General features: G+C 32.8%; 3 protein-coding genes across 5 annotated transcripts; 2 read left to right on the plus strand and 1 right to left on the minus strand.

Annotated features, from left to right (window-relative positions):
• The first annotated feature begins 14,622 nt into the window (after nt 1–14,622).
• Nucleotides 14,623–16,687, plus strand: LOC133865302 (mitotic spindle checkpoint protein MAD2). The gene is made up of 7 exons (XM_062301687.1): nt 14,623–14,985; nt 15,100–15,115; nt 15,228–15,358; nt 15,691–15,811; nt 15,911–16,014; nt 16,112–16,233; nt 16,350–16,687. The coding sequence occupies exons 1-7, from the start codon at nt 14,913–14,915 to the stop codon at nt 16,404–16,406; spliced, it is 624 nt and encodes a 207-aa protein (XP_062157671.1). The 5' UTR covers nt 14,623–14,912; the 3' UTR covers nt 16,407–16,687.
• A 196-nt stretch (nt 16,688–16,883) lies between these two features.
• LOC133865289 (trihelix transcription factor GT-1-like) lies at nt 16,884–23,375 on the minus strand. Of its 2 annotated transcripts, none has more exons than XM_062301670.1 (5): nt 22,490–23,373; nt 19,735–19,773; nt 18,370–18,501; nt 17,860–18,084; nt 16,884–17,417 (listed from the first exon to the last, which is right to left on the minus strand). In XM_062301670.1, exons 1-5 carry the CDS (start codon nt 23,040–23,042, stop codon nt 17,215–17,217), a joined length of 1,152 nt encoding a protein of 383 aa, XP_062157654.1. In that variant the 5' UTR covers nt 23,043–23,373; the 3' UTR covers nt 16,884–17,214. The 2 variants fall into 2 exon arrangements, with proteins under 2 accessions (XP_062157654.1, XP_062157660.1); XM_062301676.1 differs by having other exon boundaries at nt 17,288–17,440; nt 22,490–23,375.
• Nucleotides 23,376–24,422: 1,047 nt separating this feature from the next.
• LOC133858390 (uncharacterized) lies at nt 24,423–26,977 on the plus strand. Of its 2 annotated transcripts, none has more exons than XM_062293853.1 (2): nt 24,423–24,781; nt 25,832–26,977. In XM_062293853.1, the coding sequence occupies exons 1-2, from the start codon at nt 24,640–24,642 to the stop codon at nt 26,824–26,826; spliced, it is 1,137 nt and encodes a 378-aa protein (XP_062149837.1). In that variant the 5' UTR covers nt 24,423–24,639; the 3' UTR covers nt 26,827–26,977. The 2 variants fall into 2 exon arrangements, with proteins under 2 accessions (XP_062149837.1, XP_062149838.1); XM_062293854.1 differs by having other exon boundaries at nt 24,643–24,781; nt 25,848–26,977.
• Nucleotides 26,978–27,696: the final 719 nt, after the last annotated feature.

Here is a 27,696-nt window from a genome sequence, read left to right on the forward strand (position 1 = left end):
TTTTATGATTGAACAAGCCCTTTTCTATTATTCAAGAAATAATAATCTCATTTTCTATGTTATTCTAGTAGTATGGAAATTAAATATTAGTTTACCAAATAACATTATTCTTATAATAATTAATAATTCTTTTTTTTTTTTTTTTTTTGCAGAAGTAAAAATATAGTGCATTTTTTTTAATAAAAAAAAAAATGTTAAAACCAAGTAATTCAATCCTCCATGGAGTTCAATCAAATTCATGCCAACTCTAAACTATTTCACATTAGGACTTTGTTGGGAATCATCCAACTTAGAACAGCCTATTTCAAAAAGGTTATGGGCCTCCATGCCAACATAGGCTCACAGGTGAAACCTTAATTAAATATTAGGTCAATTTGTCAAGTTCAGAGATGGAATCCTAATATAGGTTTGTCACCACGTCTCAACCTATAAATAAGTACTTACACTAGGTATAAACTTAAAATTGATATTATTTTACTTTACACAAAAACACTGGCTTAAGCATCGAAAGGAGAAAAACCGGTCAACCCCCAACGTATTCTCTTGGCCTTGTTTATTTTGCAACGACAATGAAACGTGTCCATAACATACAGGAAATTGTATCATCAACATGATTTCGTAACTCTTGTTCAAACATTTTGACCCTACAACCTTAAAAGAAAAAAGAACTAATATAAAATTGATAATATGGAGTACAAGTAATACAAGAATCTTAATAGTAGTATAGTACTGTGGCTACGGTCTTCAAAGTAGACCATTTTGTCAAATTAGCTGTACTATTTTTTTTTTTTAAAGAAATAATAGTGCTATATATAACACTTTTATCCGTAGCTATCTCTCTTGCTGATCAAAAATAAAAAATAAAAAAATAGTAAGGTTAATGAGCCATTGTTTTTTAAAAAATTAAAAATAAAGGATAAAAGTACTAATTGACACGGCAAATCAACAAGTTGAAATAATAGTATGATATATAGCATTACTCTTTTTATAATAAATAATACTATATATTACACTCTTATCTTATCTCATCTCACTAGAGTGATGTATGTGACAGTACCTACTAGTCCTTATATCATCTATTGTTAAAAAAAATCAATGACTAAAGGCACTACCATATCAGTCTAGTAGAATGTGATGAGATGTGAGTGTATACTTAATATATAATAGTTCTCTTTAATTAGAACAACTATTATTAAGATAAATAATAATAATAATAACAATAACCTGACGAACACTATCTCATTAACTCAATAAAATAGGAATGGGATAGAGTTGTATATATAATATTTGTGTTTGTAATACCATAGTGGCCTCTTGCCATTGATTATAAAATACGGGTGCTTTTGTAACTTTTGCAAAAGTAAATTGCGGCTAATTGTAATTAGTACATAGCACAAATTCCCCAACTAAAAATCAAATTAATAAAAATAAAAAATTCTAAGACTGTATCTCACTTGGATAATGAGTTAAAAATAGAAAATATTTAAATATCAACCAATTAAAAATAGAATATACAAAAAATATATTATATTTTTCATAGATTCTAACATAGCGGTAGACAGGTAATTGACAAATTTTAGACAGATAATTACTTTATACGCAAATTGGGTTATTTCAATGGGCTATTGCAATATTGTTCGAACTTTGTGTCAAGTATTCCATTAAAGATATTATAGTACTAATAAAAATAACAATTATAACAAGGGGTTACAGTGCTCCAAAATTTTTAATTTTTTCCTAGCTAAAATATATAATTTTTATAATATTGACCCTCAAAAATTAAAATTTCCTCCCACCTAAAAAAAAAAAAAAAAAAAAAAAAAAAAAAAAAGGAAAAAATGGCTTTTGATAATTATTTTGCCTCCCGGCCATATCACAATTTAATTTGTTTCCGCCCTGATTATAATAATAGCCACAATAAAAACAACTGGCTAGGAAACAAAGAAATGCAGAGTGGGAAGTGTTAACAAAATGATGAAATCAATGAACCCATGGTGTCGACATGCATTTCTGTGGAAAGGAAAGAGCTTTCCTAGGAGGCCTCAAAGCTTCTAAGGTGGTGAGGACCAGCAGTCCACGCAGCCGTCAATTACTGCTGTCCTTCTCCACCACCAGCCTTTTGATTCATTCCCCTGCATTTTCTAGTTTGGTTTGGTCAATTAATTGAGGGTTTTTGAGTAAATTTATGAATTATGAGTGATATTATTGTGCTATTCACACAGGAAATATCATCTGTTAGGGTTGAAAGTATGCTGCAGATGTCTCAAAATACGATAAGGATAGAATTCCATAAGATCAGGGATAAAACCGCAATTCCATGATTAATGGGATAAGGCAGTTATTTATATGGAATCAAATTTAAAGAGGTACAAACGCAATCAAACTGCAGATTCTACAATCTCATTTGAATTCTCTGAAGATAAGATTCAACTAAGCTAGGACTCAAACTCCTAATCCAACTAGGCGTCAAGAATTCTGGTAAGGTTGCAAGTCTGGTAAGACCGCAAGCCCGGCCTATAAATAAAGACCAACGCACCAAGTATGAGATTACACGCATTTTCTGAGCTCTTGAGATTGAGACTGAAAATACTCTAGTCGACACCCCGACGAGTTGTTTGTTCTTTTTGCAGGATTGAAGTAGTAGATCAAAACCCAGCAGTGAATCACCAAGCGACACGTCACCATACCGAAAACTGTACCAACATTATCCTTACTGATCATCCCATCCTCCCAGCTCACAAAGTCTTATCGGGCGCTTAAATACATGCATATCCCCTTGCGAATGCTTGCGTTGAACGGTTTAATTTACGTACGCAAACAAAAGAGAATATTGTGATATGAAGACTGAAGAAGGCTATCACCTATTAACAACTTATTAGTTTGATTTGGTCAATTGAGAGTCTTTTTTTAGTAAATTTGAAAGTATTTCTCATTTTAAATATTATGTCTCGATTATTTTGCAGAACGAGTATTTCAATGAAAAATTAAATAGTTATTACTGCGAACGAAAGAAATTGGAACGGAATAGTTATTCCAACTCCTTAGATTGATGACAACACATATATTTTAATTGGAATCAAATCAAAATTACTAAAAACTCTCCATATTATTTATTTTTTTAAAAAATAAAAAATAAAAACTGGGTGGCCGACCACCCCCGACTGGAACAGGCCACCCCAAAATGCTTCAGGGGTGGTCAGCCAGCCACAAATGTGATGTAGGTTAGGTTTTTTTGTTTTTTTTTTTTTAAATAAAATTATAAATGAGAGGAAATAGAAAATAATGAGTTGTTTTTTTTTAAAAAAAAAAAAAAAACATGTAATATATTCTTAAAAGAATAGTTATTCCTCTCATTTTTTAAAGGAATAGCTATTACTCTTCATAAATAAATAGTTATTCCAATGAGAATATATAACTATTCTAATGAATAGATTCCTAACAAACAAAGGCTATGGAATAGTCATTCAATTCGAGGGGTCTATTTTGCGAACCAAACGAGGCAGACATTCTAGTGAAACAGATATTTTCAAGAATAAAAAGCTAACCAAACAACATAATAGTATCTGTTAAACATTTCATAGATTTGGTTTGAATTAAAGAAATTTATGAATGTATATGTGATATTGTTTTGTTAGAACAATATGCTCTATTTCTTTGATTGATTTATAAAAGTGTTACTGTATTATTCAAAAAGAAATAAAAATAGTTATTCTATAAAAATAACTATTTTTTTCATGATCTAATATTTCACATACCAAACGTGCTCTTAGTGCATGTTTGAAGTAGAAATAGCTCTCAAATATTTGTTAACGCAGTATAACCCTATAGTAATTAGGTGTGGGTCATGCCCCTGCATTTCCTGAAAATTTCCAGACCTCCACTTCTTATTTTCTAGCTGTATGACGATTTTGATAAGATTAGTGCTACCTATATCATAAATATTTTATATAAAGGAAAATGTTAGATTTACAATGTCAATACAATAACTGCACAACAACCCCTCACATGAGGGTAGGTCCCACACATGGAGGCCCATCCTCATGTGAGGGGTTGTTGTGATGGTGTAGTTCTGCAAGAATCAAATTCCTTTCATAAATATCTCACAAAGCTGACGTGACGAAGCCACGTAGTATTTGAGTCAAATTTTGCTTCCAATTTCCAAGTTCCTTTTTCTTGGCAGCAAGAAAGTTTTGACAGCCGTGACAATAATGGAGAGTTATGTAGTATCATCCTCACACGTTTATCACGGAGTCTAGTTGCTTAGGGTTATTAAGATACATATCCCACATTTATCACACATTTACTAGTCTAGTTGCCAAGACTAGTTGCGTAGAATAGTTTTTTTGTAAGCAAAAGAGAATAGTAGTGTGATGTGTGAAGAAGGCTACCGCATCCGAAGAACTTACTAGTTTGGTTTGTCTTGGTCAATTTAGGGTTTTTGAGTAAATTTGGAAGTATTTCTCATTTTAAATTAATAATAGTCAATCTAGTGAAATAGATATTTTTAAGAATAAAAAGCTAACCAAACAACATAATAGTAATAGTTATTCAATAAAAATAATATATATTTTTTTTTCAAGATCTATTTCTCATACCAAATGTGCTGTTAGTGTTTGAAGTAGAGATAGCTCTCAAATATTTGAATTTTATCTCCTTGTTAATGCAGTATAACCCTATAGTTAGTTGTGGGTACGAACTTTATTCTTTGTTATATATTTTAGTTTAAATTAAGGGTGAAAATACGGGTGCACTTATTAGCAATATCCGCTGCACTTGCATCCGCAAAATGCAGTTATCACCTTTAAATATTCGCATCCGCATTATATGGTTACTATCCGCATCCGCGTAGTTATTGTGGTTATTATCGGCTATCCGCATATGAAGTAATTGACGTTTTGGATCACTATCTAAATCTATATGCAATATTAAATAATATAGTTGTTACTATATGAAAACTTAATAAATTAAGATTTAACTTATTACATTATTCGTGATTATCAGTCATAAATGGTCATTGGCTCATAGAGTAATTGAAATTTTGATTACCAAAGAAAAGAAAAGAAATGCAATGATGTATTTTTTGAGATGATAGTAAAAAAAACCTAACATAACCTAAAGTCTTAAACTTACCAAATCCAAAACGACGTTGTTTAAGTGTATATATATATATATATATATATATATATATATATATATATATATATATATAAAGGGAATGTAGATATTGGTTTTCTCATTCCATAGATGCGAGTATGAGATGCGGACGGCTATTATCCGCTCCCATTTTCACTTCTTATTTAAACAGAGAGATTTTAGCTTAAGCTGATCGGTGACCTAAACTAATTCCCAAATATCCTCTTACCATTCTAGAAAAATGATTAAATTACTGAAAATTTAAGCTCATTCTTATTTTATTTTTATTTTTATAAAAAAGATAGATAGGGATGCTGCACCTGAAGTCCCATGTGACAATCATTACATATGTGTGGCTCATTTGATAGAGTGGAATCGGCATAATGGATCATGACAAGCTTTTATAAAGATGGTTGAATTTTTTTTATTTTTTTTTTAGATTAAAGATGGTTGAATTGCTTTCAAAGTTCCCATTTCTTTGGAGTACATGAATGCTTCATGAGGCCTAGAAGAGGTCACGTGTCTTTTGATTATGGTTTATGAAACTTGATTTTTTTTTTAAAAAAAAAAAATAAAAAATAAAAAATAATAATGCAGGTGATTCATTTTTGGGAAAGCATAAAATGAAGGATTTAATTTTTTTTTCTAATTTTCAAGATCATTTTGAAATTTATGAACGCATAATATAATTTAATCTACAATGAGATTTTGTTACAATCCATTGCTTCTCATAATAATCAGCCAACGGCAAAGATTATTAATCGGGTCAGATCTCCCACTAAGATCTACCAGATCCAAAGAATTAGTCCTAAGGAAATGGAAAAAGTCCGTCAAAAGGTTCTTGACCTTTCTGGCAAGATCCAAAATCTTATTTTCCATAATCCTTCATATACTGAATATTTTAATAAATGGATTTAGAGAATGATGATATTTGCCAATAGAAAAGATATAGAATATTCAAAGCATCATCCATCTCCTTCTCCTTTTAATATATTTCCCCCTGAACTTTATTTCTTCCTTCATTTCAATATTTCTTGGATCATGTCTTGGAATTATAATTTCTTTTCCCCAAAAGATAATGTGTATACTCCCCAATATTCTTATGATAATATTATTACAAAAGTTACCAAATTATGTACAAATCAGTTTCTAGCCTCAAAACAGTTTATTTTAAAGAAAAGCATTAATCAAGCAAAAATAGCTCCATTCAGTTCCAAGCAAAAACTCAAAAAGCATTTATTGGAAACACTATCAGATGATGAAGAAGAAGATGAATCAGTGCAACCAGGATCCTTATACAGATCTAGAATGATGATAAAAAGAATAATGAAGAATCAGATATGTTAGACTTTTTGAATATGCATTATGACAACTTTATGAAGAAGAATTATGACATGAAAACTTTAGAAGAAGGCATTTATGATATGAAGAATTTATGAATCATTATCAGTTTCACACCCGCCAACGCAAAAGACAAAATAATCAATGCTACTCAAAAGATCGAATAATTGCTGCATCCGCCGACACAAAAGACAAATAATCAATGCTCAGAAGACTCAATAATTATTGCTGCTTTTACTGTTTAAAAGACAGGCGGAATATTGAATTATTAGAACCTTTACTGTTCAAAAAATATATGCAGAATATTTACTACTGTTCATATTTGTAGTTTTCCTTTTCTTTTAACCTATAAAAGGCCTGTAAGATATGTTAGAAGGCAGAAGCCATTTGAGAGGAAATCTGTAAGCCATCTTGAGTGTCTATCTCGCCTACCTTTCTATCCTTTGTATTTTGTATCCAGTTTACTTTTACTTTTCCTTTTCTTTCCTTGTATCTTGAATCTTGTATCCTTCAGCCTCCATCGAGGCTTAGAAGCTTGTATCTATTTCTACTTTGAATCAATATATCCAAGTAAGAATGTTTATTACTCCGTCTTTATCTTCACTTAATGATTCTCCTTTATATTATGTTTTTGAATTATTTTGCTAAATCATTATTTTAAATTATCTTTCATAATACTTTCTTATTTATTTTCTACAGTTACACATATTCTTATCTTTACAGAAACAAAATCTTATTTCATTTTCTTCACTTGAATCAGAATATTCATATTGAGATGTAGTATTATTATCATCAATTTGTAATAATTCTTCAGATTTTGTATCGGATTCAGATAATATATTCAAGAGTTGAGATTTTAATTTATCATCAATATTTAGTTCTTTAATTTTATCTTTTACTTTGCAATTATTTTTATAATGACCAGTTCGACCACATTTATAACATACAAGTTTTTTATTATGCTTAAATTTATTTGGTTGAAAACTTTTAGATAGGGTTTATATGATTTCATTTTCTTATTACTATATTTTTTTATGCTTATGCTTAGTGGATGGAGCTATCAAAGGGGGAAAACCATATTGTTCACAAAAAGATATTAATTCTTGTTTGGCATATTTCATATCATTTTTTAATTGATTTTTTAGTCTTAAATCATTACACAAATTTAATCCTATATGTTTTATTGCATTAATAATTTCTCCATACGTAAGACTTGTATAATCATTGTGACCATCATTATTCAATTTTTCTCTAACCTTATGAGCAAAATATTTGGGTAATCCTCCTATAAATTTTTCTTTCCAATAAGGGGCTCTATTATCCGTTCTGATTAATACTCTTGAAAGAAAGACATCCTTATACCATCTAAAATCGTTAAAGTATGGTATTTTAAATGTTCTAAATTATCGTATTTTAAATGTTCTAAATTATCATAAATATTTTTCCTATATACTGATAGATTTTCTACGAAATATTTTAGTATTACAAATATTAAAGCATCTTCTACATATTAATTTGCTACTTGATGATATGATCTATTAGCATTTTTATAAACATTTGCTAATATCATTATTTCATGTAAAATATTCAAAATTTCGTATTCTGATAAACCATTCAAAATTTTATATTTTGATAAACTATCTATATTCCACTCATACAAAGCATCAACTGTGTAAGCAGTTCTTGTTCCTAATTCAGCTCTTATTCCTAATTCTTTTTCTTCAAATTGTATATTTGGAGGTGTGGGTTTAGGATATCAATTACGAGTTATAGAAGTATTCGCTACATATTTTCCTTTGTAATTATTCCTAGGCATTCTTCCTGGACCATTATAATATCCTGAAGTCATTCTATTTAGATCTAAACTTTTGAATTGAGATTGTAATTCATCAATGTAAGATTCAGTATCAGTATTTTTTGTTTCTTTATGTGAATTTTTTATAGTTAAAATTTCTTTATTGTGATTAGAGGTCGAAGCATGATTCTTTATTTTTAAAGTATATAATCTTTTAGAAATTTCTTCTAATAATTTTGTATTGTCCTTTTTTAAAGAAAATTGTAAATTTGGAGGGGTTTCATAGGGTATAAATAAAGGTATTTCAATTTATTTTTCTTGATTTTTTATTGTCAATGTATTTATCTGATTTTCAATTCTTTCTAATTTTTCGCCAATAACCTTTATATATGTGTTTGTAAAATTATTCTGTTGTATAATATTATCCATATTTTTATTATCATCACTAAGACTTGCTTTTTTAAGAGGAGAAGCAATTATTTATGATCCTCTATGTGAAAGGGTAATAGATTCATAAGGGGGATATTCTTCTTGAACAATTTCATTAGTTTGTAATTTCATCCAATTATTCTTAGATCTACTGATTGTATTAACTTTGTTAATGTTAATTTTGGCATAATTATGTTCAAACCAAGAAAAGAAATATATATCTGTTCTTGTTTCATTCATATGATTATACCATCTAGTTCTTATATGATTTTGTTCTATTTGTGAAAATGTATTAAAAAACCATGTTCTCTTATCATCATATTCAGGAGACATAAATTTTTTTCGTAATTTTTCTTTATTTATTTCATAATTTCTTTTTATTTCATAATCTCTAGTTATCATCATAATTTGTGGATCTTCCATTTGAGATTGAGTTGGAGAGTTTGGATTATTCATTTCATTATAATTTCTAAGAGGATTATTTATTTCATTAATACTGGCTGCTGAGGCTACAGAATAAAAATGAGTATCTACAAATTTTCCTTTGTTAATACATTGTAAATTTGTTTCTAATTGACTTAAATTATACCTAGGAGGGGAAACATGTTTATTTATAATTTCATTATACGAAGTTGGGACTCTTCAGCCAGAAGCTCTTGAGCATGATTTTCTATAAGGCTGAAAATTTAATCCTATAGTACCATCTTTTGTCTGAGTAATATAATCCAAATCTGTAACATTATTCTCTATTTTTAGTAATGGAACTAAATTTTCTAAAGTCCACTTATTCGGTAAGACTATATCATCCCAACTAATTTGTTTTAGTATACAAATTGTAGAATTTTGTGTATTACATTGTAATAATAAAGTTTGACCTTTTGAACTTTCTAATAATGCCTGAGGTTCTAAAGTTGTTTTCATAAGCTTATAATAAATTCTATATACAATATTCAAAGGTAAATTATCTTTCATAATACTTTCATTATCTTCATTATTTACTTGCATACATCATTACATGATTTTCTCCATTTTTTATTTGTTTGGAAATAATATTAATTTATTGGAATATGAAAATATTTTTTTTAACATGTTAATATCTTTAGCTATAAGAGGTAGAATAAATTTGAATAAAAAAATTTTTCCCATAATTTTAGTGCTAATTCCTTCTTCTGTTTTTATAAAAGGGTCAAGTAATGTTAAAAATGGAGTTCCTAATATTATCTTAGAGGTAATATTTTTTACTAAAATAAATGTAGTTTTAAAACATATTCCATCATTACAAACATAGGCATTAGATATTTTATACTTTACATTTAATCTTGCTCCACTAACCTGATGCAATTTTTCAGTTGTCTTTTCATAATATTTTGTGGGTATAATTCATTCTTGGATACAATTTATATCTGCTCCTGAATCTATTAAAGCAACAGTTGATATTTGAAATTCATCATTAATTATTAATGTTACTTCAACACATTATTTTTGAAAAATTATCTTATCAATAAGATTAATGAATAAATCATTATCTTCAAAATTTTGTTTAGCTTTATTATTATTTTTAATTTCTTTGATTTTAATTTCACTATCATTCTGCAAGGTTTTATTTGTTTGTTGTGTTTCTATTTTTAGTGTTATAATCTCTTATACTAATTGTTCATTAGAAATATTAAAATTAAGTTTTAATTCTTTTATTTCTTGTTTTATATTACTTATTTTTAATTGTAAATCTTGTATTGTAATAGGACATTCTTTTTTTTTTTAAAAAAAAATCTATTAGAAACATCAATAAAATTATAATTTATGCCATTAGTAATAATTTTTTTTTTTTGACTAATTTATGATAAATATTTTATTTTTATTTCTGAATCTTCAAAATATATATATATATATATATATATATATATCCCCTTGCCAAGACTTGCATAGAATTGTTTTTTTTGTAAACAAAAGAGAATAGTGGGAAGAAGGCTTTCTTGTTTTTTAGCTACCGCCTACGAAGAACTTTCTTGTTTGGTTTGGTCAATTAATTGAGGGTTTTTGAGTAAATTTATGAGTGATATTATTATTGTGCTATTCACACAGCAAATATCATCCTTACTCGTCCCATCCCATCTCACAACACAGTCTTATCGCGCGCTTAGATACATGCATATCCCCTTGGGAAATTAAGCAGTTATTACTGTAAACGAAGGAGATCGGAACAGAATAGCTATTCATGCCCTTTACGTTGGTGATAACACATATATTTTAATTAGAATCAAATCAAAATTATTAAAAACCTCTCATATTATTTTTTTTAAAAAAAAATAAAAAATAAAAATTGGGTGGCCGACCACCCCTGATTGGCACATGCCACCCCAAAATGCTCCGGGGTAGTCAGCCAACCACAAATGTAATGTAGATAAGGTGTTTTTTTTTTTTGTTAAAAAAATGTAATCTATTCCTAAAAGAATAGTTATTCCTCTCATTTTTTAGAGGAATACCTATTCATCTTCGTAAAGGAATAATTATTCTAATGAGAATATATAACCATTCCAAAGAATAGATCTCTACCAAACAAGGGTTGTTGAATAATCATTCAATTCCAGTGGTCTATTTTACGAACCAAACGAGGCAGTCATTCTAGTGAAATGGATATTTTCAAGAATAAAAAGCTAACCAAACATCATACTAGTATCTGTTAAACATTTCATAAATCAAGTTTGAATGGAAGAGATTTCTGAATGTATATGTGATATTGTTTTGTTAGAACAATCTGCTATATTTCTCTGATTAATTTATAAGAGTGTTAGTGCATTATTAAAAAAAAGAAAAAGAAAAAAAAAGTAATAGTTATTCTATAAAAATAACTATTTTTTTCATGATCTAATATTTGGTATACCGTGCATGTTTGAAGTAGAAATAGCTCACAAATATTTGTTAACGCAGTATAACCCTATAGTAATTAGGTGTGGGCCATGCCGGCCTGCATTTCCTGAAAATTTCAGAACCTCCGTTTCTTATTTTCTAGCTATATGACGATTTTGATAAGATTAGTGCTACTTATCATATAAATATTTTATAAATATCTTACGAACCTGACGTGACAAAGTCAAGTAGTATTTGAGTCAGATTTTGCTTCTAATTTCCAAGTTCCTTTTTCTTGGCAGCAAGAAAGTTTTGACAGCCGTGACAATGGAGATCAGTTATGTAGTATCATCCTCACACATTTATCATGCACGGAGTCTAGTTGCTTAGAGTTTTTAAGATACATATCCCCTTGCCAAGACTTGCGCAGAATAGTTTTTTTGTAAACAAAAGAGAATAGTAGTGTGATGTGTGAAGAAGGCTACCGCCTACGAAGAACCTACTAGTTTGGTTTGTCTTGGTCAATTTAGGGTTCTTGAGTAAATTTGGAAGTATTTCTCATTTTAAATAACAGTCATTAATTCTAGTGATATAGATATTGTCAAGAATAAAAAGCTAACCAAACAACATAATAGTAATATATATATATATATATATATATATATATATATATATACCAAATGTGCTCTTATCAGTGTTTGAAGTAGAGATAGCTTTCAAATATTTGAATTTTATCTCCTTGTTAATGCAATATAACTCTGTAGTTAGTTGTGGGTACGAAATTTTTTTCTTTGTTATATATTTTAGTAAAACTATGGATGAAAATGAGGATACTGTTATTAGCAATATCCATACTCGCATTCGCAAAATGTAGTTATCACTTTTAGATATCTGCATCCGCATTATATGATTACTATACGCATCCACGAGGTTATTGCGGTTATTATCCGCATATGAGGTAATTGACGTTTTAAATTACTATTTAAATCTATATATAAGATTAAATAATGCAACTATATGAAAGCCTAAATAAATTAATATTTAACTTGTTACACAATTCGTGATTATCAGTCATAAATAGTCATTGGCTCATAGAGTAATTGGAATTTGGATTACCAAAAAAAAGAAAATAAAATAAAAAAATGCAATGAGGTATGATTTTGGGATGATAGTGAAAAAAAACCTAAAGTCCTAAACTTATCAAATTCAAAACGACGTCGTTTAAGTGAATTTAATTATATATAAAGGGAATGCGGATATTAGTTTTTCGCATTCCATAGATACGAATAGGAGATGCAGACAGTTATTATCCGCCCATATTTTCACTCATAGTTTAAACAGAGAGATTTTAGTTGAAGTTGATTGGTGACCTAAACTAATTCTCAAATATCCTCTTATCATATCTAGAAAAATGATTAAATTACTGAAAATTTAAGCTCATTCTTATTTTATTTTTATTTTTATAAAAAAAAAAAAAGAAAAAAAAGAAAAAGACAAAGAAAAGTAGATAGGGATGCTGCACCTGGAGTCCCATGTGACAATCATTACATATGTGTGGCTCATTTGATAGAGTGGAATCGGCATAATGGATCATGACAAGCTTTTATAAAGATGGTTGAATTTTTTTTATTTTTTTTTAGATTAAAGATGGTTTAATTGCTTTCAAAGTTCCCGTTTCTTTGGAGTACATGAATGCTTCATGAGGCCTAGAAGAGGTCACGTGTCTTTTGATTATGCTTTATGAAACTTGATTTTTTTTTTTAAAAAAAAAAAAATAATAAGGGCAGGCGATTCATTTTTGGGTAAGCATAAAATGCCGGACATAATTTTTGGGTCGAAAAAAGTTCTTTCAATCTAGTTTAGAAAAAATTTATGTCTTGAAAGGAATCCTTGAGTGCACATGCAATTACATATTACTCTCACAATTTTAAAATGTTTAAATTGGCTGCTTAAGTTTTTTGCAATTTTTAATTGGGTCATTTCGCGTATTTTTTTTCCAATTAAATGACATTCGTTAAGTCATATTAGCACTTTTTGTCGCAATCATATTAAATTAATAATTATATATTTTATTAAAAAAATTATAAGAAAAATTAAAATCTAAAATAGCAGAAAAATTAAAATCCCAAACATTAAAATTAAAATAAAATAATAATAATAAAGGTAGACAACAACCCTCACCTCTAGGTGGCTAGTTGCACAACCACCTCATTTGCTGGGTATGATTGCCTGGCTGCTTGGAGGTGGCCCGCGAGCCACTCAATTTGTTTTGAGTGATTGTACCTTTTTGTTTTCATTTTTTTTTTAAATTATATTTTTAATAAAATAAAATAGTTATTAGTTTAATATGATGTGACAAAAAAAAAAAGAAAAAAATACTAACATGGCGGATTGGAATCTCATGCAATATCTTTACCTTTTTATTTTTTTTTATTTTTTATTTTATTTTGACATGATAGCTTGACGGTGGTTTGGTCATCCATTCCAGTCGAATTTGGAGATAACCACCTAGGTTGAACCACTTAAGTGAATGATTCCGCCGTCAAACACATCCAAAAATTATCCTAACAACTTTTTTTATTTTGGCTTTATTGTCGCGACTGAAATAAATGACTCACAAAAAGACAAAAAAGAAAAAAAAGTATCGTATCCCATGAGATAATCCTTTGGGGCTTTCTAGAAAGAAATAGCCAATTGCAAATGAAAACTTACACAAACTGTCAAGTTGCAACCGTAGGCAACCCCAACACCCAGTCTCATAAACAGAAAGTATCACGTACAGCCTGTGTATACACAAGCACCCGTGGTCATCTGCCACGTAAGCGTCCTGGCTTTTCTTACTACACGCACGTGTCATCAACACATCTACTATAAAAGAAAAATTAAAAAATCAAAGGAAAGCCGGCCCCACTTTCTTACCGTTAAAGGCGCAATTTAAAATGTTACCGTTGGCCTCGAGACGGAACCAAATTGTTTTTTTTTTTTTCTTTAAAAAAAAAAGAGAAGAAAAACTAGCCGTTGCCCCAACTTTCCTTCCACTGCCTCGAAAGGATAATCTATTTCTGCAGCCTCGTTATTCAGCATCCTAACCCTAATCTTTTGGCAACTTTTTCGATCCAACCCATTTTGATTCTTCTTTGATTGAACAAAACCCTCCTCTTTGATCCAAGAATTAATAGAACTTTCACCCATTTTTTGAGCTTTTGACGATAGAACAAAACCCTTCCCTTATCCTAGAAATAGAACTTACACCATTTTATTTTCTCCATCAAATTGGGAAAAGAAACCCATAATCTGTGCGTTTGATCTTTGTTTCAACAAATCTTGATTTTTCTTTGCCAAAAGATTTATACCCAAAAAGGTGGTTATGGCTTCAAGAACAGTCGCTAAAGATATTATCACCCTTCGTGGTTCAGCGGCAATTGTCAGCGAGTTTTTTGGTAAGTTTTGGTATCCTCTCTTTTTCAATTTAGTTTTCCATTTTCTTTGTTGGGTTTTGGGGTTTACTAGAAATCTTGGCTGATCTTTGTATTTCTTTGCAATCCCTCTTTCAGGGTATGCTGCAAACAGGTAACAGAATTTGATTTTAATTTTAATTTCTTTGTTTTTTCTTTTGTTTTTGTATTTTTGAAATGTATATGTTGGATTTTGAAGAATTGATATTGATTTGAAAACTGTTTAGTATTCTCTACAATCGCGGAGTTTATCCGGAAGAGAGTTTTGTGAAGGTGAAAAAATATGGGCTTCCGATGTTGCTTACTCAGGATGAAGGTGTCAAATCCTTCATTGCCAACTTAAACGCTCAGCTTTCGGGTAAATTATGCCTTTTAGACTAAGCATTTTGTATTCTGTTTGGATGCTATGAAACTGTAGGAAAAGAAAAGAAAAGAAAAAATCAGGAGAAACAAGAAATCATAGGATTCAAACTTTGTTTGGTTTTATGTGTTTTGTTTATTCTGGGTCACTGAAACATCGTGCAACATTTGACATCCGAGAAAAAAAGAGACACATTTCTTGCATTTGAACCTAGAACTATTTGGCCTTACTGACTTCTGTTTTTCTTCTCTTCCGATTTCTGAGCATCCATGTTTAATAATGCTTTTGTACAATGTCTATGACTGAAATGTATGGTTTTCCTTGTAAAGAATGGCTAGAAGCTGGAAAATTACAGAGGATTGTTCTTGTAATAATGAGTAAGGCTTCCAATGAGGTCCTAGAAAGGTGGAACTTCAGCATTGAGACCGATAGTGAAGTCGTCGAGACGGGGTAATTTAACCAAATTTTGATTTTATGTTGTTCTTGTCACTGACTGCTATAATAAAGGTGGGATAGAATTCATTTGCGTTTTATTTGTTCTGGTTTCAGCGTCTCAAGGGAGAAGAGTGACAAGGCAATCATGAGAGAGATTCAAGCTATCATGCGGCAGATTGCTTCAAGCATTACCTATTTGCCATGCCTAGACGAACCCTGTAAAGAATTGTTCTTTATCCCCCATGATTTTCTATTATTCTTGGTGATTGTTCTTCTAATCAAAATATCCCTTTGGGTTTGCCTACTTCATTCCAGGTGTTTTTGATGTGTTGGCATATACTGATAAAGATGTTGCAGTCCCATTCACTTGGATTGAGAGTGACCCCAAACTTATAGCTAATCCACAAATGGTCAAATTGCATTCCTTTGATACCAAGGTGTGAGTCTGCAATTTAATTTTTTTGATTCGATTGAATTGATAAAATCAGATTGGCTATATAATATATATATATATATATATAGTTAAATATGGTTGGTTGCTGGGTTTATGCAGATTCACAAGGTTGACACTCTTGTTTCGTACAAGAACGATGAATGGGACGAGCAGTAGAGGGGGAGGGAGGGAGCAGTCATTCATTCACTCACCACTCGTTTCTGTTCTGTTCTATTTTGTGGTTCCTGCTTGGCTTGAGTGTATGTTGTGTGAATCTTTTATTCACATTTTGTAGAAAAATGTCCATGTGTGTGGCCGTGTAAACATGGACTAAAGAAGACTCGTTTGTCGCACCATTGATGATATTCAGTTTTTGAATCGTGTTTGTAGTAAGGGAACTTCAACTGTCTTTGGTATGAGAGAGACTCATCGTCAGTGTTGGCAACAAGCGCCATACATCCAAGTGCTGTTGTGAAACATGAGTTCATTTTCATTTTCCCTGGACATTTTTTTATTTTTCAATGCAAAATGCAGTTAAAAACTATTTGCTGAGGATGGCATGCTTTAACAATCTATTGCATCGTTTCATTACCACTCGGACTGAATTTTCCTCCAAATCTCAATGCTATATAGGGCACATCCAGCCACCAAGGATACTGTTAAAAAGAACTTGGAATTGCTTTGTTGTCACTGGGAATACACATATTTACAGACATGAAAGGTCCAGGCTACTATGTGAAGAGATATGAATTTGGGCACAACTGAGCAACATGGGGTTCCTAATCAGTTGTGGCAATTGCATCAAGAAACCGAATGACAAAGTTCCTCTCCACTGGTAAGTAAGCATTTTAAGCAAATAAACTGGAGAACAGCAATATGCACAATTGAGCGAGGATCGTTCAGAACCAGTTTGGCACTTATATCAAGATGGAAACAGAATAAAACGAAGTCTTTCCATGTTGATGAAGATGTACCTGCTGCCTTTTCAACTCACACCATGGTATATTGCACCAGGTCGAAGATCATCCATATTATCAATGTTTCTGTACCCATCAAACTCCCTCAGGCGTGACCAGCCCCGGTGAGACAGAAAATTACGGTAATCATCTTCAGTGTAAAAAACCTTGTCTTCAGTATGCACTGGTATGTGATCGGACTCGTCATAAAGACACACTTTTATTCCCAATCCTGCAATTAGGAGTTCAACATTTCTGCTTAGCCCCAACCAAAAAGGGAAAAAAGAAAAGAAAAAGAAAACTGCTTAGCATAAACTTGCACCAAAAAAAGGGGACAGACTGCTTATAGCACTAACAATCGACTCATCCAAGTTATAACGAACCCATTGAAGTCATAATAATGCCAGGTGGCCATATGCCTGAAGTGAGCATATATTGCTTGGGTACCCCCCCACCAAAAAAAAAAGAAAAAAAAAAAAGAAAAAAGAACATACTTGATTATTAAATAAACAATAAATAAGTTTGTATATCAGAAGGTAAAACAAAGACAAACTATGATAATTAATCCCATCAAGAAATGCTGCTACCTTTTCAACATTTCTTGGGTCATCTTCCTCTTAAGAATATTCAGAATCATAATTATTTTTTATGAAAACCGTACACAGAACACTTGCCTTCATCTAGATGAAGCGTGTAATTCCCCAGAGGCATATCCCGATCAAGACTACGGACTATCTGGTCCTCATCCTCCAACCAAAATGCACGTTTAGTTCTTAACCTAAAAGCACATTTAATTGCCTCCTTGATGGCATCTGTAGTGCCATCAATACCAATCCTTCTAGTGTGATCCCCCCACTTGACTGATATGACCCTCCCACAATATGACTGACTCTCCCCACCTGCCAAAAATGGGAGCAGAAAACAAAAGAATTAACATAAAGAAATCAGTAGTGCCAAACTATCCTGTCAAATAAAATGCGCGCCAAAATCAAATGATAAAATAGTACTGGCCTTGATCACACTCACTTGGGCATGCCAAACGGAGGGCATTCACCCCATAAACAAAAAGTGCTTACAATTAACAAAATGGTAATCATCATGGAGCATGCTTGAAGGAGAAGTTACAAAAAATGATGTCTGTTAAGCCAATTTCACAACACAGTTAGATTTAACTGCAAAGTTACCATTTCCAGGGGTCTCTCTCCAATTCCAAGGAGGAACTCCACTTGCTGCAACTGCATCAGCTGTGGTAATGGCAAGAGGATGTCCATCATGATCCAAATGTCTCTCAAGATTGAGTGTTGGCCTGCCAGTAGCTGCACATGAACAGGAGGGAACACATTTTTCTTTGAGATAGCAGATAACAAGAAAAAGGCAACACGGAATTTAAAAGAAGCATACCAAGGAAAAGAATAAAAGAGAGAGACAAATTTTGAAAAAAGTGGATAAAGAAATCTCCAGTTTTCTCGCTCCCCATTCCCCCACCCTCGCTCTCTCTCACTCTCTCCACATCCCCCCACCCATGATCAAGTAAACTAAGTTATAGGGTTTTGAGACTGAGAAGGCTGTGTGAACTGCTTTGCTTCAAATTCTTCACGTCGCACCTTGTATGATTCATACATGACATACATAGGGAGTTATTAAGACAAGGTAAAACTCTGAAAAAGACAATAGCATCCTCAAGCTTGTTTCTTCTTTATGGACTTTAATGGGCTTTTTGGATTATTAAGTGGACAGGACCTAAAGAACAAATGGAAGACAAGAGAGGATTAAAGAAAATATCTACACTCACAAATTAGAGAAACCTAGACAGAAAGCACCAGGAGAAAATCAGGACAAAGTTTTGGTATTTGCATATAGACAACAGAGATGTCAAATACAAAGAGTAGACCGAGGGTTGACATTGCACTGTATATCCATGCAAATCATGTTTCACTCAATGTCAAACTCAGCAAGTCTATATAAAGGCTTCTATAGCCTGATTCAAGATGCAACCAATAAATCATTTCCCCCGATATCTGATTGTTATCCTCATTACTCACATTTCTCAACTTGCTTTATTTCCACTGAAAAGGGTAGTCCAATTCTCTCATTTATAAATAGTGATGGTTTGGGAGGAGGGGGTTTTCCAAGACCCAGATTTCTTGTCTCAACAGTTGACTAATTCTTCCATGATAATGGTTCATAATATATTATTACATGCTTCCTTTAACATGAAGAATCAACATCTACAATAAAATATACATTCCAAAGCTAAATGGTTGTTTATTTTAGTGGCGGCAATTCTCTCCAATCTGTTGTGATACTTTATAGGAGACTAAAATTTGAACAACAAGCATGTTCCATGCATTGTGACTGGTGTTCAATTCTTTTTCTCCTATTCCTTTTCGGCTCAACTAAACAGGCGATAAACCAAAAGCCCATTAGAATTACAGATCCTACACTTGTCATAAGCCACCAAAACAAAAACATCCAAACACACAAGCAAAATAGGTGAGAAAGAAACATAAAATACAAATTAGAATAGTGACAATCAAATACATCCATACCTTCCACAGGTCCAAAAGAAATGCTGGCATCCTCAATACCTGCGCAAGCACAAAATAAATCAAACAGTTTACCTTATAGGCACCAATATCATAATAATAGAAGCATGTCATATTGCACAATCCAAATATTTAGTTATGTTGCCTATTAATTATTATACTACTCCCTCCATCCAAAATAGATGGGAGTTCACAAATGTCACGCATCTTAATGGAACAAAATAAACATACCAATCTTTCTATAATAACCTTAGGTGGGCCAAAAAGGATAAGTTCAATTTGAAAAAAATTATGTTCAAATTTAAGGGTAATATCGGGAGTTAAATGGATAAACACTTCGATGTTTGAACACTTCCATTTATTTTGGGACAGTCCAGAAAAGAAAGCATCTCATCTATTGTGAGACAAGGGTGAGTATTACAACAGAAAATTGAATATAAATTGGTTACGATAACGGTGGGCCAAACAAGAAGACATTAAGGTGTTATAAATTTCCAACAAAAAAAGCTGAAAAACATTTAGTACACTAGTTAACAGATGTCCAAAGCAGTGGCAGTGGCACTGTGGCAGTATGCAAATCAGATATGCAAGCATGCAACCAGCAATTAATGAGGTAGAGTATAGAAGAATGTTCAAGTAAATCATGTACAGGAAATCCCAATGCACCATGGTGATTCTTCACGGAACATGAGAATGGCACAATTCAAAAGCATGAAGCCCTCATTCAGATCTTTACGGATTACTAATTGCGGAAGTCAGATTTAATAAAGTTGTGAAGATTCTTCTTTCTTTTTTTTGATAAGTAGAAAAAGGTAATTGCCCCCATGCAGGAGAAAATATTCTTCTTTCTTTTAATCCTTTGATCTCAAATCCTAAACCCTCAACTTTTTCATACCATAATCCGCCAGACAAATCCTTAAAACAACCTCAAAAATATCAAACCTTGTTGCTGCCAGAGAAATCCCTGCACGCTGCTTGCTCAAAGAACAGCCCTCTTTACCCTATAAACCCAACTTTTAGCCCCAGAAGCCAACAACAAAGGACAGAGATTTCTCTTTTCAATTGACATGTTTTTTTGGGCCAATTACTTATCAAAAAAAAGAAAAAATCAATTGAAAGAAAGCTAATCTGCACAGCCATAATATCAGCTATCTGTTTAGGTTGCAACCATGGTGTTAAAGGATCAATAGAAACTTAGGCAAGAAAGTCAACTAATCCAGCATAGGTACTATGGAAATGTGGTATACAAAATTCGTCTTGTATAAAATATTTGAATTTTAGAGGTTAACAAATGTCCAACGCGAATAGGAATGGAAGTGAGAACAACGGAGCAGCTCATCCAAGCAGAGGGAATAGTATAAACTGTAATGGCATCACTAGAACGACGTAGCGCTTCAACTTAAAAGTGAAAGTAAAGGGGTTTAGAAATTTGAATCCAAATATAACTTCTAAGAATTTTGCATGAGCCAGCATGAAAATTATCCAACTTGGTTAATTCCTCTATCCATTATCCTAATATCATAGGTGGGTACTCAATAACCTATATGAGGATCTGGTTATGGGTGTTCTCAATGCACAGGAGAATATGACATTTGAAAACAATTTAAAGCATAGAATACTGTGTTTCAATCCAGTCAAGAATGTTATTTACCACAGAGAATCAGAATGCCAAATAAGACGCTTAGCTTGAAAGAAGACCAAGTCACAGAAGAGTGAGAACATGCTAGATAGTCTTTACATAAAACAACCATTTTGCACAAAGAAGCATCTAAAATGCACAAATATTAAATTTAAACTTACTGGATGTTCTTTACCCATACCATTTTGCAGAAAGAAGCATCTACAATACACTAATAATATCATTTAAAATTGACTAATTCGTAACATATAAGCTTTTATTGGAAAAAAAAAAAAAAAAGAGTAGGGAAAATCATCATAATCATCGAGAAGGAAATTGAAATGACAATATAGATGGTTATCACATAAGCTAGTATGCTACACGTCTTTTCACGAGATCAGGCAATTCCAAATATTGAAGGCTTTAAGACCAGACAACTTAAGCCTCATTCGGTAACGATTTTGAAAACATTTTCTGTTTTCAAAACAAAAAACACATTTTTCTTAAAACCATTAACATACAATTCAAAACACAAAACACTTTTTAGAAAACTTTTCACACATTCTTCTAGGAATATTTTGACAGGTACCCAATTTTTCTAGGGTAGGGACTAACTTAGTACTTTAAAAAACAAAAAAGATTAGAGCCGACCACCTCCAATGGCGGAGAGGGGTGGCCACACGGCCATCTCTATCGAGATTAAATGCCACGTAAGTAGTTTTGCCACATCACATGCCACATGTTATAAAAAACAATTTTTTTTTTTTTAATTTCACTAAAAATTACCAAAACTTTTGTAAGGTAAAAGGAAAACAAAAGTTCTGAAGCAGCACTCATTGCAAACCTTTATCAGACAACCCACAATACTATCAAACCCATTTCATAAGGAAGGAAGCACTGCACATGGCAATTCTAACACCACATCCATATTAAGTTAAAGCAATACAACACACAGGAATAACTATATATGCATCCATCAAATCATATACTCCCAGGAACAGAAATCAAGCATTATCCAATCAAACCTTCATCCAGAAACATCAATTCAACGCAAATTTCTTTAGAAAAACAAATGCTTGGTTCGTACCACTTCCATTTCTTCCAAAAAAAAAAGGCTTGAAACAAAGCTCAAATCCATACCTTTGTCCGAGAATTGCATATAGGCATCAACCTTAGGCGGCGTGGGGCTCTTGTACTGCGCATTCTTATTCCTCTCCCTTAGAATCTCCTCAATCTCCTTGTAATACGACATCTTAGCCGACCCACTCCCCCTATCCTGGTGCTTAGCCTTCTTGAACTCCTTGAGCAAGTTCCTCCACTTGTCGGTGCACATCGTCGGCGACCGATCGAACCCCTTCTCCCTCATTTTCGACGAAATCTGCTCCCACAAGTGCTTGTTAGATTTGGAGGTGTTGAACAACCCGTCCATCTCTCGGCGCAGAGCGATTAAGCTCCGCGTCTCGTCCTGGACCCAGGTCTCGGCTCGCTTCTTGGGGGCCTTGACCTCGACCTCGTGGTCCTCATCACCGCCGCTGCTATCGCCTAGGATCATCTGCTGGGGATGGGAGGGGTGAGCTTGAGGGTGGTGTTGGTGGTGCGGTGGCAGCTCGGCATTGGAGACGACATCCAACATCATGTCTCGCGATTCCTCTTTGTAGAATTCGATGGGACGGGGCTTCTCCGACAAGTACATGACGGTCCAGGCTTTTCCAGGAATTGGGTGTTCGATGTTTGCGTTTTTGCCAGAGAGAAAGAGAGATGGGTGTGCGCGTTTAGAGGGAGATGGAGATTTTGATTAGTGGGAGTCGGACTGAGCTCACATGTACCGATTGGTTTGAGTTTTTCCTTTGGATTTGGTTTCACTTTATGCAGACGGTAAGTTTTGGGTGTTTTAGCAAAAGGAGTGTGTATGTGTGTATGCGTCTTTGCGACACAGAGAGAGAGAGAGAGAGAGAGAGAGACAGAGGGAGTGCGTGAAGTAAAAGCTTTGTCTATAATTAGCGGAGAAGGGGGCAAGAATGGATCAATGGATGGACTCGTCTCTTCTTACCTTCAGCTTCTACCCAAAATTTTGCACAAAGATTTTACTTTTTATTTCATTCTATTTTATTTAGAGTAATATTATTTTTTATACTCATTTTGTCTAATATAAAAATATATATATATTCTGTAAATTTTTTTTTTTTAAAATGAAATATAATTCTAAAACAAAATCCTAATTTGATGACATGTCATTGATGTAAAGCTTACTAAATAATAAAATTGCTACTCAACAAAAGAAAAGAATGATGGTTGAAAATGATTTCGTGGGGGTTCTTTTTGTGGTCCTAACTCCTAAGATTGAGTTGCCTCCACATGAGATCGAATATATGAGAGGTGATAGCTATAAATGGCTTAAGCTAATAGGACAATTAAGGTGATTAATAGGCTAACAACATACCAAAAAAGAAGAAGAAAGAAGGTGATTATTTTATGCATTTCTCAATTCATTTTTGGTCCAACACATACTTGAGTATTTTATCTTTGTGTACAAAAAGGAGTCAAATAAATCCATCAAATGACAATTGAAAAATGAATCAAGAGGCCACACATGGGGAGCCAATTATTCACACAGAATTAGTCCACTATGAGATGAGAGGCCTACTAATACAAAAATTAATGCAAGTGAATGCAACAATAAAATAAGATTTTTGGTTTGTCTAGACAATATTTATTGGAGACTTTTCTGTTAAAAGATTGCTTTAGTGATCAAATTTATTATATTACAATTTTCATCCTTAATTTTGTTCACTTGAGGCGAGCCAAATTCGTAAAATAAAACCTTATATGTTTGATAATAGTTTTGATTTTTTTTTTTTTAAATAAAAAAAAAATAAAAAAATTGTTTTGATGTAATAAAATGTTTTTATTTTTTTTTAGGATTCAACTTTTAAAAAGTATTATATATTTTAGATTGCTTGTCCATAATTTTTCAGAAAAAATATATATATTTTTTATTATTGAAAACAAAAAAGTGTTTGCAAAAGGTCACAACCATAATTGCACAAATGGCTTCCTGGGAACGACGGCGTTTTTTGGCGTGAGTGTCCAAAACGCTGCGTCTCTGAAATGAACCGATAGGACCTCTCCCTGTCTTTGAGTCGCATCTTTGAGCCTTGTCTGAAGCAAAACCCTTATTCCAGAGATACGCGCTCAGCTGCGAAAACTTGAACTTTCGGTAACATTTGTACTTTTCTTCTTCTTCTTCTTCTTTCATGACTTTGGTCGTGATTGGAAGCAAACTTTAATCGATGAGGTTCATTCAAGTCTCTTCCTCTCAAACTAGAGCTTCCCAATTTGGTGTTCACAATGGAGGACCCTTCTTCATTCTGAGACCGTCGTCTTCTTTTACGCCCCCTAAATCTGTCTCCTTCAAGTCTAGGTCTCCGTCAGGTATTAAAGCAAACACCTTTCCTTCATTTTCTTCCTCTCGTATACTGAGTAATTAGGCTTGTTTGGTTGTCAGAGATTGGTTTTTGGCTTCGATGTCTCATTGGGTTTTCTTTATTATGGAATTATAATGCATCAGCCTCTCGTTCGCATGCATAGTTGTTTTCTCAGTGACCAAGTGAATGAAGTAATTGCTTTGTCTTCTGCCTAGTATATTTTATTTCATGGTTTATTTTCTTTCAAGTTAAATCATTTGCTTTTAACTTTTCAGGAAAAATGATTATTTGCAAAACTTCCATATGTTATTCTTTTTTTTTTTTTACACTGTTTATCTGCAAAATTTGGCTGCTAAACAAGTCCTGGAAATGTCAGTACTATTTGAGTTAAGTAGTTGATAAGCGTTGTAAGTAATGTGATAAAATTAATGATTGAGAAAAGGTTAGGTTAATTGAAATGAAATTATCAATTTTCTCTCATGTCATTGCCAAGTAGCAACAATTATTTGCATGGGCTGAGATTCAACTTCTAATAGAGGCTCTTGCCTCTTGGAAATATAATGTAGCATGTCTAATTCGATAAAAAGCTTAGATTCATAGACTGTTTCATGAAAAGGATATTCGAGCATCTGCTTTTTCGATGTTTTGGATTGTTCCCCTTCCACAAAATGAATTGCATGATGCTGTTGTAGGAAAAGGAACGAATACTCATTCATTTTCTTTGACAAAGATCTTTGAAAAATCCTTGATTATAAATATTATTTGATGAAACGTTGACCACTTAATAAGCAAGAACAGAATATGGTTTTCGTGGAGGGGAGAAATAAAAATACGTTTGTATAGTCTGTTGATTATATTGACGCCCTTTATCAGTAGTTTAGCAGTAGCATGGGATTCTATTTGTAGCCTTTAGTGGTTTTGTATTTATTTCAGATGAAACTTTTTTACAAACTGGTCTCTCTCTCTCTCTTTGTTTATGTTATACTCCAATATTATCACTCAGAGGAAAAATTTCCTCTTACTTTTTGCATTACTTTTCAACTGAACTTTCAAGCAGTATGTGGCATTTGTAGGATCATTCCTCGAAATAAATTTGGTATCAACTGCATGATTACCTCAGCAATGAGCAATGCCTGCATCACTAGATTCTGTGGCAATTGCCATGAAGCAGCTGTATCACTGTTTCCAAGAAAAGAGCATGGAATTCTGAGAACCGTTTCCGGATTCACCTCAACAGTGATCTTTCCAACTGCTCCTCCCATTGTTCGTCCACCCTCACATTTAGTGTTGGCTGCGCACCTTACGCCATCTGATGCTCCCCAACGTTCAGAAGAATGGTTTGCCCTTCGCAGGGACAAGCTGACAACGAGCACTTTCAGCACTGCCTTGGGCTTTTGGAAAGGAAACCGTCGATTTGAGCTCTGGAATGAGAAAGTATTTGAATCAGAAACAGAAACACCTGGAGCTTCCAAAAAGTCTGCCATGGAGTGGGGCGTGCTCAATGAAGCAGCTGCTATAGACCGCTACAGAAGCATCACCGGTCGCGAGGTGAGCTCATTAGGATTTGCAACCCATTCAGAGGAGCGATTTCACTGGATTGGTGCTTCCCCCGATGGTCTTCTCGGTTGCTTTCCAGAAGGTGGTATCCTGGAAGTAAAATGCCCATATAACAAGGGGAAGCCTGAGACGGCTCTGCCCTGGTCAACTATGCCATTCTATTACATGCCTCAGGTGCAGGGTCAGATGGAGATAATGGACAGAGAATGGGTTGACTTGTATTGCTGGACCCAAAACGGAAGCTCAATATTTCGTGTGAATAGGGACCGTGTTTATTGGGAGTTGATACATGGGATTTTACGTGAGTTTTGGTGGGAAAATGTGGTTCCTGCTAGGGAGGCTGTGTTACTGGGTATCAAAGAAGAGGCCATGTCATATAAGCCGGCATCTACCCACAAACAGACAGGACTTGCCATTGTTAAGAGCCTAAAGTTAGCTGGTGAGGCAAAGCTGTTGTGTAAGGAGATTGCCGGTCACGTTGAATTTTATAGGTGATGAGCCCAAGTAAAAGGTTGAGCAACTGACTCCTATCTTTGTGCTCATTTTTTGTCTGTAATCCATTGGTTATTCGTGTATTTGTTATTGCAGCTCATTAGCTCTCATTGTAAATTTTCAAACCACCTTGATGATATACTTTACTATTTCATTATGTTGCAAACATATTGGAATTCAGGGCCCCTAATTTGCAGTGGTAGCTTTGGTGTTCGCATGATGTCAGAGACGCTAGAACCGTTGGTCAGTGTTGTGTTGTTTCAGCGAGGAATTAGAGTAATGCTAAAAACTACGTTTTTATCTTACAACTACTATGTTGATGTGACAGTTTTCAACCATCATTGTTAAAAAAAAATAAAAAAATCAAATGGTCAGTTGAAACTGCTAAGTCAGCATTGTGAGATAATCGTGGGATAAAATTGTAGTTTTTGTCATTACTTGAGTAATGTTAAAAACAACATTTTTATCTTGTAACTATCCCACAATGTTGATGTGATAACTAACTCTTGAATTTTTTTTTCTTCTTATATATATATATATATATTAGGACTGATCTAAAGATTGGTTGGAACTGTCACATGAGTATTGTGAGATAATTATGATATAAAAAAGTGGTTTCTAACGTTACTTTATATTAATGAAATTTTAATGTTCAGGAAAACTGTCCTTATCTTTGCCTTTTCAAGTATGAGAAACTATCTTAAATTAGCCAGTCAATCGATGGCAGACATGATTAGGTAAACGTAAGGTTTGACATGGATATAGGTATGGATTTATCATTGCCTTGAACAATAGATTTATACCCCGTCAAAAAGGGTTCATGAAGGGCCATCGGTTGTTTACCGAAATAACCTAACTCATATGGAAGGCTGC

This window comes from Alnus glutinosa, chromosome 1, assembly GCF_958979055.1.
Source record: "Alnus glutinosa chromosome 1, dhAlnGlut1.1, whole genome shotgun sequence".
NCBI classification, from domain to species: Eukaryota; Viridiplantae; Streptophyta; class Magnoliopsida; order Fagales; family Betulaceae; genus Alnus; species Alnus glutinosa.